The sequence below is a fragment of the Panicum hallii genome, chromosome 6 (assembly GCF_002211085.1).
Source record: "Panicum hallii strain FIL2 chromosome 6, PHallii_v3.1, whole genome shotgun sequence".
NCBI lineage: Eukaryota > Viridiplantae > Streptophyta > Magnoliopsida > Poales > Poaceae > Panicum > Panicum hallii.
This window is the reverse complement of record NC_038047.1, coordinates 36,269,276-36,281,511: the sequence shown is the minus strand read 5'-3', so window position 1 is coordinate 36,281,511 and position 12,236 is coordinate 36,269,276. Positions and strand designations below refer to the sequence as shown.

The 12,236-nt window shown below is 52.4% G+C and overlaps 1 protein-coding gene, 1 non-coding gene and 1 pseudogene across 2 annotated transcripts; 1 reads left to right on the top strand and 2 right to left on the bottom strand.

Moving 5' to 3' along the window:
* Positions 1–4,142: 4,142 nt before the first annotated feature.
* On the bottom strand, positions 4,143–6,459 carry LOC112897389 (quinolone resistance protein NorA-like). Its single transcript, XM_025965677.1, has 3 exons — positions 6,003–6,459; positions 4,942–5,669; positions 4,143–4,854 (listed from the first exon to the last, which is right to left on the bottom strand). The coding sequence occupies exons 1-3, from the start codon at positions 6,309–6,311 to the stop codon at positions 4,428–4,430; spliced, it is 1,464 nt and encodes a 487-aa protein (XP_025821462.1). The 5' UTR covers positions 6,312–6,459; the 3' UTR covers positions 4,143–4,427.
* Positions 6,460–7,568: 1,109 nt separating this feature from the next.
* TRNAK-CUU lies at positions 7,569–7,641 on the bottom strand. The gene has a single exon. It is a non-coding gene; the product is annotated as a tRNA-Lys (tRNA).
* Positions 7,642–7,930: 289 nt separating this feature from the next.
* Positions 7,931–10,862, top strand: LOC112897388 (annotated as a pseudogene).
* The last annotated feature ends 1,374 nt before the right edge of the window (positions 10,863–12,236 follow it).

Below are 12,236 nucleotides of genomic sequence, written 5' to 3'. Positions count from 1 at the left end.
TGTTGCATCCACATCTTCGTCTAGTGGATCAAGGAGGTAGTCGTCGTAGTCGTTTAGCTAGACCTGCTCTAGGCCTTCACAGTCCTCTTCGGCGTGAATCATGAGTACTTCTCGATTGGGGGTAAAGCATTTGGCACTCTGCACCACCTGGCCCTTGTCTTCGTCATCGGAAGGAGGAAGGGGTCTGCCTTCTTGAAAAGGTAGTTCGCTGGGTGTGGCAATGAATTGTGGTGGACTTGATTTGAGAGACCTGGAGGGTGTCATGCGCTTCCGATGCCCAAACCTGCCCGACCAATCTGATCCCCTTACCGGACCTTGGGTCACATGAGTAGCTGAATCCAAGTAGTTGTCAGAAACAACAGCCCCCCGATGCGTGGTGGCTTCTCCTTCTTCGAGTGGTGGTAGATGATCAAAATCCTCTTCCAATGCAGAGAGGGTCCTGGGTTGAACCACCTCGGACAGATTTTGATCCGTGAGCGATTTGTCGATGGAGCCAACTAGTCGAAGCTGATTCCGATTAGTTGTTGACCGTGCGGAGCTAGTCACCGAGTAGTTTGAAGCTTGTTCCCAACTAGTTTCTAGTCGAGACGAGTTGTTGAAGTTGTCGTTGGCGCTGCCGATTTGTCGAAGCAATCGTAACTGTGGCGCGAGTCGGGTATTCGAGGTCGTCACTGCAGCATGTCGATGTTGTGACGTGAGGTGAAGTTGAGTGGGGTAGTCGAAAACTTTTGGCTCCCTAGGGTCGATATGTCGAAGGGTGAATTCTGCCACAAGGCGGGAGTCGTATTCAAGTAACTCGGAGGGCTCTAGACCCTTCCAGTACACGAAACAGCCTTGCGGCATAGATGTTATGGTTAAACCCGGATGATTACCCAAAAATGATTTGGGGTAGTCATTGGGTTGCGAGTGGTTGTCGCGAAATGGGGCCTCCCGACGAGCGGTGGCTCCCTCGTCCTTGAGTCCATCTCGGCTCGAACTTATAGTTAACGGCTACTCTTTGTTTGAGTCTGAGTCGTAGTCGAGAATGGAGGGGCCCCGACTCACGGTGGCTCCCTCGTCTCGAATCTTGAAAAGAGGATCCAAGTCCTCCTCCAATTTGGAGAGGGACTTGGATTGCGTAGCCTCCTCAGACCGGTTTAAATCCGACTGATTAGTCCTGGTGCAGCGTGAATTGAAGTTATGTCAAAAATTGATGTCCTTTCGATCTGTCTGGGTGGATCGCGGAGCAGCAACTCATTGAGGTCGCTGCTTCGAGTTGGTGCAGAGGCCTCCGGCTTCCTGGAGTCGACTAGGTGGCTGTTGAAGCCACCCAAGCCATTGGCAACGCAGATCCAGGAGCCAAAGACGAAAGTTGTGGCCTCGTTGAGCATGGTGCTGGTGAAGCTGAGAGATGCCATTGAGTTCTCCAGTGGATGCTCGATGAACACCCCTACCTGGCGCGCCAGCTGTCGGTGTTTTACCGCCACACCCACCGAGGGAAACCCCCCAGGTGGTGAGTTTCTAGGTAGGGTGTCACCAAGATCAGGAACTCGAAGGTGCAATGAACACAAGGTTTAGACAGGTTCGGGTCGCCGAGAGCGTAATATCCTATGTCCTGTGTAGTTTGTATTGCCTTAGATGGTAATCGGATGATCTCCTGTTTGGAGGGGGTCCCTGTCCGTCCTTATATAGTCTGGGGGGATAGGTTTACATGGAAGTCCTAGTCAGGTACAAGCCCAGGAGTCCTACCCGAGTACTTCTCGGGTAGTTTCCTAGTGTGTCCGACTAGTTTTACTACCGTATGAGTAGTCCTACTATTATAAGTAGTTACAACAGATGTAGGGAGTGGGTCATGTCTCATCCCTTATCCTAGAAAAAGTATGCTACGTGCACAGTCCGATGGGCCCGGATCTGGCACTGTAGGACCAAAACGGGCAACCAGAGGGGGTGAATGGGAGTCTTTAAAAAATTCTCCAATGAGAACAAGGCCTATGTCCCAAATTCGCCCAACGAACCTCTCTTCTAGAATTATCAAGCTCACATAGCCTTTTGAGATGCTATTGGACCTAGAACCAATACTAGAAAACTTTAGAGACAAAGCGGAGGTAAATGCGACACTTCTTAGAGTAAAACTGGAACTAAATCCAAAACTTCCAGGTTGTTCAGACAGCCAATAGTCACGTCAAGAAAAATAGCAAAGCTATAGCAAACGGTGTCCAAACTTGATGAAATTTTAACCAAAACTTCGCATATTCATGGTGAGTCTTTGACCAAAATACCTCCTCAAAAAGATCAAGACTTCACAAACGGATTTCGCGAATTCGGTCAAGAACACTAGAGAGGCAGGGTTTTGGGAAAACTCAAGATTCAAGGTGCTCATGCTTGGATTCAGTGGGGGATCACCCTAGATGAGTTTGCACATGTCCCAGCACCAAATCCCACCAAGAAATCCAAGCCAAATCGCAGCCAAAGTGAAGAAAGAACAATCACTCAAAAATGGCTCCGAAAATCACATAAAAAGAAAAATGAGGAGACTAGCTATGAATCAACCATGAATGATTAGACTGAAACAAAGATATTACAAGATCCGAGGCTAGGAACCTCCCGTCATCCTTCCCACTTAAGATTAGAGTCACTGATCTAAGGGTAATCACTTCCTAAGCCTAGTTCTCACCATTAAGCAAACCCTAGCCTTTTTTCTTAGGAAAATAAACAAAGCGGATGGAAAAGATTACCTCCACAACCAACCATCTAGCTATATATAGATGTCTGAACCAAAGATTAAACTACCCCTAAGATATTTCTAAGATAACTGCCCACGCAGGGGCGAAACGGTCTAGATTTTTCTCGGAGCATCGGACGGACGGACACGCCATCTTCACAACTTCCCTTCACCTCGAAGTAAGCTCCATGATGATGCCACGTGTCCTCTATCCTGGACGCTCAGCCGCACCGAATCCGCCCCCGGTTTTGAGGCCCAAACCGGAAAACCAGCCTCCATGGTGGTTTTGAGGCCCAAACTATCCAAGCCGTCCATCTCCGTGTGGCCACTACGCGACCTCCTCGATGTCGACGTCTGTCCGACCTCCCGTCGAGCCTTGACGCCTTCAAATTTTTTTCGCTCCCGCCGCACGGGCTGCCTACTTGACTTGCCATCGCCTTCCCGCTCGACTTGGCTAACGCCGTCTCCATCCTCCTTCTCCATGCATTCTTGCTCTTCCATGCACCATGTGAATCGCCCATGACTCCGCCCGGTCTCTTCGGGTCCCTCGGTCCAAGTCTACTTGCGTTCACCCTGAACCTTTCACTTGACCTTCACCTCGCACCATCGGCCGCCATGTCGCACCCAACACCTACACTTCACAAGCCAAGACATGTATCATACGCCACGGTTGTCAATCACTCATCATCCAAGGGTGACCACCATTGATCCTCAGAAACAAAGAAGGAAAAAAAACAAAAAGATTACAACAAGCTGTCTAGCTATTCTACAATGTGAGGCAGATACTTCTTCTTTTGAGAATATTGTAACTTCAGGTGATGTTTCAAACCATTGTCAAATTTTGTTCTTGTTTTCTTTTGAGATGTTACAGATCATTCCTCCCAGTGGAAGACTGCAAGAAGGAAGGGAACTCTCAAGGAAGAAATTCAGGGAGCTGGGACCGGTGTAATCAGGATATTGGTGTTAATGTTACAGTGGATGAAGGGATCAGTGTCTTGCCGGCCTGTTGCCTCCCAGTGCTTTGGTGGTTCAGAGTCCAGACTTCATAGGATGATGCATGCGCAACGACCACCAGAGCAGCAGGCAGGCCCAGGCCAATGTGATGATGGCGTCAACGAGTACAGCTCAGATGATCTTGGGATCAAACTAGCTGGGGCAATGCTGACAGCAACGTTGCACCAGCACACGGTACAGTAGAAACCAAAACAAGTAAAGCTGCACGGTAGAAACTAAAATAAGCAGCGTTGCACAGGTCTCTATCCAACATATCATGTACCACCCTCAGAAAAAGAACATACAGTGTACCACTTATCCATTATTTTTTATTTATAGATTATTTTATTCTCTTCTGGTTTCCCTTCAAAAATAACAAATAGGAAAAAAAAAAGCACACGAGTGCATTAGAGTGATGTTCATCTTATTTTTCTTTCTTCACATGACATTTCAAATCACTATTTTATGGGTGTTTTGTGAAATTCTTTTCATACAGGGTTGCATTTCCATGTCGAATTTTTTGAACAACAACATTTCAATACAGTTTTAAATGCATCTACTGAGTACATTTCACTCCATGGTAGCTGGCCTGGTAACAATAGTTCCGACGAGTCAGAGTCTATCCACTGGATGAGTCTGAAACTGAACAGCAGCACCAGGATTACATCATCTAGGAAACGACACAAAGCCGTAAATTTGGCTGTCTTGCGCTTCCCCACCTGCCTTTCGCCTGCTACTCTCTGGATATTAGCCTCTGATTCAAGGATCTGACAGAAGATTCTTCGTCTCCAAGTGCACGAACCGCACCCGGCTCACTGTCACTAGCACCTTCACCGAGCCGGTCATCTGATGCCATCAGAAGCTCCTCTCGAGCACGCTCCCTGTCTCGCGGGTAAGTGCAGTAGAGGAAGGTGTAGGTCAGGCAGCAGATGGCCATGGGCACGGCGATCTCCGTGTAAACCGCCTTCGCCAATGCGGCAGCATTCTCCCTGTCCGTGTCCACGCTCGTGTCGGAAGAGACAGGCTTGTAGCCGAACACCCGCTCTGCAAGGACACCGACAATGGGAGGCGCAAACGACGCGAACACGGCTTCGAAGCACTTGTCCAGTGCGTAGACCGTCGTCCTCGCCTTCTCCGGCACAATCTCCGCGAAAATTGGGCTGCATTATTGAACACTAACAATGAGCAACAGAATACACATTCTTGGTGGAACATGCTACCAATGCTTGTTTCGATGAGCATCATACTTGTTGGTGGAGGAGGCATTCCAGGAGATGGCGAAGCCCATGATGAAGAATACGACGGCGTGCGCGACGCCGGTGGACGGGTCGTTGGGCAGCGCGAGCAGCAGGATGGCGCCAAGCGGGAGCGCCGACGCGGAGCTGATCTGCGCCAGCGCGATCCTGCCGGCGTTGGGGAACCGCCTGGCGACGGGGTCCCCGACGATGCCGCCGAAGAGCGCGCCGAGGGCCGTGGCGAAGAGGTAGAGCCCCGTGATGACGCTGGTCTCCCAGTGCGTGAAGCCGACGAGCTCCAGCCACATGGCGGAGAAGTTGAGCGCGGACCAGGGGATGGACCCCGCGATGCCCTGCGCCACGATGATCTGGAACGTGGGCACCCCGAGGACGCGCCTGGCGTCCCGGAGCAGCTCCTTCGCTTCCTCCGGGGCCGACGCCGTGGTCTTGGACTTGGCGCGCGGGTCGGCAGCGAAGATCCACATGAGCGCGCCCAGCGCGACGCTGACGACCGCCACGGCGTGGAAGGCGAGCCGCCACCCGGCGACGCCGAGGAAGGTGACGGGCGCGAGCAGCACACCGAAGGATCCGCCCAGGATGGAGCCCAGGTTGCAGGTCATCTGGAGCCAGCCGAAGGCGGCGCCGCGCGTGTGGTCGTCGGTGTAGTCGGCGACGAGGGAGCTGATCGCCGGGAGGACCAGCGCGAGGCCGATGCCGTTGAGGCCCCGCGAGATGGCCATCTGGCCAAATCAAAGCCGCAAGCAACACCGTTGCCAAGTCAGAACGCTTCTCGGGAAGCCCTCTACTCTCACTGGCAAGTGGGCCATAAAGCCCCGCGGGGCCCACGAGTCAGGAATGCCGATAAATATCTACTCTATCCACTAGTATTTTGATTTTCAAATTTAAAATGGAATATTCGGATAACTGCTACGTTAGCTGGTGGTAGGTGCCAGCGTGCCGTGCAAAACTGGATTAAAAAACGTGGAGCCGTGGGTCCGCCATGTCAGCGGCAGGAGGACGCGGAGGAGTGGGGAACAGAAGAGGAGGGGAGGGGAAGGAATGGGGCGACGGACCTGGAGGAAGGTGCCGGAGACAGCGACGAGGAAGGTGGCGGCGGCCCAGAGGAAGGCCCCGGCGGCGACGACGCGGGCGCGGTCGTGGCGCGCGGAGGCGTAGGCGGCGAGCGGGTAGCAGGCGGCCTGGACGAGCGCGCGGCAGAGCGTGAGGGATCCGAGCGCCGTCGGGGAGGCGCCCAGCGCGGCACCCACCTCCCGGTACACGGCGGGGAGCAGCACCTCGTCGGCCTTCTCCAGAACGGACGCCAGGTTCACCAGCACCAGCGTCCAGCGCCGCTGCGCCGCCTCGTCCGGGTCCCTCGCCATCCCCTCGATCGGTCCCCGGAGTCAGGCCGCCAGGAGTCGCGCCGGGGGATTGGAGCCGCCTGCTTGAAAGCTGAAATGGGGGGAAGGCGGCAGAGTAGCGGGCAGCGGAGCAGGCGTGTAGTCCTCGGGCCTCGGCCCTCGGGGTCTCGGGGATTCTCGATTCCAATTTGGGGGGATTTGACCCGCGGGGCGCGGGCGGCGGGGAGAGCAAGTGACGAGAGCAACCGCCGACGCTGAGCTGGAGCCGACACAGCACAACAGTCCGCCGGCGCTGGGCGTCGCGGCCGCATCCTCACCGCACACGCCATTGGATCAAGTTTGGTGGCCGTTGTGCGTTGCTCCCAGCCGCCTGCCACTGTGCTGTGTGTGCCCAAATGATCCAGGATCTCCACAGGTTGCATTGAACAAGAGTAAATCAAGTACTACCAGACTTGAATCGAACACCAAGTTAAAAGCTTCAGGCTGGAAATAGAGTCTTCACTGGATTTGGAGGTTGAACTGTACCGTGTCGGGGGGTGAGTCAACGGCTCAAAGCTCAATCAGGGGTAGGATAAGCATCACCCGACTGAACAAGGGTACGTTTGGATTATCCCGACTAAATTTTAGTCCCCGTAGAATTATCATGACTAAACTTTAGTTCATGTAAAATTGGATATTTGGACACTAATTAGAAGCACTAAATATATATAGATTAATTGGACAGATGAAGGCTAATTCACGAGACGAATTCATTAAACCTGATTAGTCCATGATTTGATAATATTGTGCTATAATAAATATATGCTAATTGGTTTTATAATTAGTCTATATTTAATACTTTTAATTGGTGTTCAAATATTCTATATATAACAGGATTAAAGTTTAATAACCCGATCCAAACGAGTTCTAGCAATTGGAAAAAGACGGGATAAGCATTCCTTATTCACGTGGAACGCGTGGTTCGCCTGATTAGGCGGCAGAGACATTAGCAAGTACGCGAGCAGACGGCATCAATCCGAGATTTATGAAAAAACAACACTTTTTTTAGGCAATCTGAGTTTTATATTTAGTGGGTCGCTTACCACGCACAAGGCGAGTTCAACCACCTTTACCAAACGGGTTACGAAAATGCTCCAAAGTTCGCATCGCAAGTCCACGTTAAAACAAACAAACCAAAACGAGTGTTACTGTGCAGAACAGGTTAAAAAAAATTTACAGACGCCCACCGTGGGGCTCAACGAGTGTTACTGTGCAGAACAGGTAAAAAATTTAAACAGACGCCCACCGTGGGGCTCGAACCCACGACCACAAGGTTAAGAGCCTTGCGCTCTACCGACTGAGCTAGACGGGCTTGCTGCTAACTGAACACGACTAATCTAAACTTCCCACTGCTGAATAGCAGCAATCACCCCCACCCCCAGGTTCGAAAGTCTGGTTAACGGCTACATAGAAGAGCTAGCTAATGAACATATGTTTCCTGCATAGGTTAGTAGTAACCTGCTGAAGTCGGTCTGCATATCAGTTCACTGCAAGTTGCAAATGGAAAAGCGCGCGCAGAGCAAATTGCTAAAACTGACAAGAATATATAGATATATATACTTCGTCTCCCGGTCTCCTGCCCTCACGAGCTCATGGCTACAATGGAAGGACTGCAGATCCTTCTGCTCCTCGTCCTTACCCAGATGAGCCTCACCGGCTCCAGGCCTCCGCCGGATCCGGTAGCCCGCATCGACGGCACCTCCAACTGCACCACCACCAACGCGTACGCCTCCTTCCCGGACCGCAGCATCTGCCGCGCGGCCAGCGCCGCGTACCCGCGCCGCGAGCAGGAGCTCGTCGCGGCCGTGGCGGCCGCGGCGGCGGCCAGGCGTAATGTGAAGGTCGCCGCGAGGTACTCTCACAGTTTCCCCGAGCTGGCCTGCCCCGGCTGCAGCGACGGCGCCATCATCAGCACGCGGTGGCTCAACCGGACCGTGCGGGTCGACGCCGAGAAGCGGCTCGTGACGGTGGAGAGCGGCATGGTCCTCAGGGACCTCATCCGCGCGGCCGCCACGGCGGGGCTCTAGCTGCCGCACTCACCCTACTGGTACGGCCTCACCGTCGGAGGCCTCCTGGCGACCGGCGCGCACGGCAGCTCGTTATGGGGCAAGGGGGGCGCCGTGCACGAGTACGTCGTGGGGCTGAGGATTGTGACGCCAGCGCCGGCGAGCCAGGGCTTCGCCACGGTGAGGGAGCTCGGCACAGGCCACCCGGACCTCGACGCGGCCAAGGTATCCCTCGGCGTCCTCGGCGTCATCTCTCAGGTACGAATTGTATTGGTTCTTCAAGATCTCGTTTATTTGCTTTAGCTGATCAAAACAGTCCAAATATATATTATTGGAAAGTTTTTTTTATCATCACTAGCCACGTACCTCCATCCAACTATTCCTAGCTAATAATGCTAGCTAAGTTAGGTATTAATAATAATCACTGTATTCCCTCCCAATAGGTGCGGTGCCTCCATAAATAATCCATGGATCAAACAGCTCCCTAGCTTTCATCAACCTGCTTTTAAATATAACTACCAAATATATCCGTGCGTTACTACGGTTGAGATTGATATAATATATAATGCTAACACAATTATCTTTTACTTATTTTTCTGGATAGTTATAAAATTAAGGAAGCTAAAATGTGAAAGATATGAGTTTCTAAAACTTCCAAGGGCTTTAACATACTGATTTTTTCTGATTCATCAGCCTAATTTAATATGAGATCAGATGATCTGTTCCTAATTTTGAGATGATCCCTGCCCCTGTCTGATAAGAGAAATAGGATGATTCATATATTTTTTATTTGATTGGAGAGAAAAAGAGGATTGGAAACGTCATGACTTGTGTTTAGATTAAGGAGGGCGGCAGGATAGGTGGATATGATTACTCCTTAGATTTGTGAGGCCTCATTTTAATCTTTTCAACCTTACTTGATCAATTTTTTCGAGTAATTTTTCTGGTCCCATAAATAGTAGTTTAAATATGGTTAAACTAATGTATGGACCAATTTTCTCACAACCAACTATATTGTAATATTGACTGACAAAATTGGCACGTATTTTTTGTGAGCTACGATCGAGTAGATTTAGCTGCAGAATGGTAGAGCTCACAATTTCATAGTAGGTCGTGTGGATGAATTCGAAATATGCAGCAAAAAGGCTACACAGATAACCGGCTACGCAGCTTCACGCACCGAACACTCTGCACTTGCAGGTTACTCTGGCTCTGCAGCCACTGTTCAAGCGGTCGGTCTCGTTCGTGAACCGCGACGAATCCGACCTGGCGCAGCAAGTGGCTACGTGGGGCGACCTCCACGAGTTCGGCGACATTACGTAGCTGCGCGCAGGAGGGCAAGGTGGTCTACCGCCAGGACGACAGCGTCGACGCTTCGGTGCCGGGCAGCGGCCTCAACGATATCCTCGGGTTCCGGCCCTTGTCAGCTCCCGACCTCGTCGCCCTGAGTCGAAGGTGTGCGACGTCGTAGCTGCTCGATCACGCGCACCGCCCGCGCCGCGCAATGCGTTTACTAACAGAGAGACACTACCCTGCCTGTCACGCGTGCAGATGAGCGTCTGGAGGCGAACGGCTCAGACGCCCCCGGTGCTCGGCGACGCGGACGGTGGCAGCGCGGGTGGAGAGCCAGGCCTACGGCCTGACCAACGACGGCGTCTCCTTCACGGGGTACCTGGTGGTGGGGTACCAGCACCGGATCCAGGCGTCCGGGACATGCCTCGACAGCGCGGAGGACGACGGGCTCCTGTCCGTGTGCTACTGGGACTCGCGCATCCGGGGGCCCTTCGTCTACAATTCCGGCTTCAGCGTCCCGCTCTCTCGGGCACCCGCGTTCGTCGCCGACGTGCAGAGGCTCTGGGACCTCAACCCGCAGGCGTTCTGTGCGCTCGGCGTCTCGGGCGTGCTCATGCGCTACGTCAGGGCCTCCACCGCTTACCTCGGGAAGCCGGACTCCATCGCCGTCGACATTGATTACTACCGGAGCTACGCGAGCGGCGTGCCACGGGCGCACGCCGACGTGATCGACGAGATGGAGCAGATGGAGTTGCTCAAGTACGGCGGCGTCCCGCACTGGGGCAAGAGCCGGAACTTCGCCTTCGACGGCGCCATCGCCAAGTACCCCAGGGCCAGCGAGTTCCTCAAGGTGAAGGACAGGTACGATCCGGAGGGGATTTTTTCGAGCGAGTGGAGCGATCAGGTGCTAGGCATCAGAGAAAACCCAAGCATAGTGGAGAAAGGCTGCGCCATTGAAGGGCTCTGTGTCTGCTCCGAGGACTCGCACTGCGCGCCAGAGAAAGGCTACCTCTGCCGGCCGGGGAAGGTGTACACCGAAGCGAGGGTTTGCGCGTTCGTCGGCGACGAGCACGCCGGCTTCGTTGACGTTCTCTGGAACGTCGTCCCGGGCAACTCTGCATTGTTTTAGTGATTCTTTTGAAGCAGGGAGCGAGAATGGCTCATCGAGAAGCCTGCACAACTGCATTTATGATGAGTCTTTAATTTGTGCTCTCTAGATTCTAGTAGCAGTTCTCTCTGCAGGACTGGTGGTCACACCTAAAGAAGTTACAGCCGAGGGATAAACAGAAAGGATTAAACTCCTTATTTATGCTGGTTGCTTGGCAACTTTGGAAGGAACGGAATGCAAGGCTGTTTGAGAATGTCTCAACAACCCCCGTGCAGCTTGGCAGCAAACGCAAGCTCGGAGGGAAACATGGAAGGCCAGGGCGATCGCTGTGGACCACCTAGGACAATTATCTTGAGGTATTGCTTTGCCCAATCATGTTGCCATTTCGACAAAGGCCTCCTCAAAGTGTAAATACCCCATCCTCCATCACATCGACATCCTCGGAGTGTAAATACCTCATCCTCCATCACACCATCCGCGTATTCACCGTAGATGAGCCTGAGGGACACCTTCATGGAGAGTCCGCGGTCCTGGTGTCCTGCTCCTACTCCAGGAAGATGAGGGCGGCATGAGCGGGCGAGCCGCGTGCGGTGTGACCTCTCATCGAGACTTGCGGTACGTTGGACGGTTCACTTATTTCGCTTGATCTTCTTGGTGTGGAACGAAAACCATGAGCTTTCTGGATGGCAGTCCGTGTTAGGGACGCCCCTGAGCACCCCGAAGCCGGCCGCAACACCCTCGGGCGGTCTTCTGGCGCTGTCGTCACTGGCCGCAGCACGCCTAGCCCCTCTTCTGGCGCCGTCAGCGGCAGCAACGCCGGCTACCTGACGTGCCGAGCCAGCTACGATTATTGTTCAATCCGCTACATATAGGTAGAAGGTTGATGACAGGTGCGGATCTAGCGTGGGGCAGAGGGGGGCTAGAGCCCCTGTAAGAACATGGCTCTATTAAGCTATGATTGTGATTTTAGCTATTGTGTGACAATATAGCTAATGGAACTAAGGAGTTCGTGAGCTTAAATTTGTAGGATTTCTAGGTTTCATGGATAGAGTCCAATCCATATACGAGACAGTCCAAATCACAGTCAAAACATTCAAATGATCGCAGCGAAGGAAAAAAATGAGCATCCCCTAAGTTAGGATCCTTGATCCGCCCCTGGTTGATGATGATCAGTAGAAGCTATTGATGAATTGCGAAGTGTGTTTATCTGGAATAGAGAGGGTGAGGATCATGGACGAAGCTGCTCGACTGCACCTGCGGTTCTGCCAAAATATCAAGGAGGGCCAGGCATCGGAGAACTGGTTAGCAAAACTGTAATTACTCCAGACTATAGAGAAATCCTATTTAGTTCAGCTATGCATATTTACAAAATGGTACACTTAAGTCAAACTAGCCGGTTTCGCTGGTGTTTCCCTACCATCTAAATTTTTACAACCTATGAACAATGCAAACTAGAGTCTGAATGTATAGGGCAATAATCAGTCTGGGCTTACTCCTATT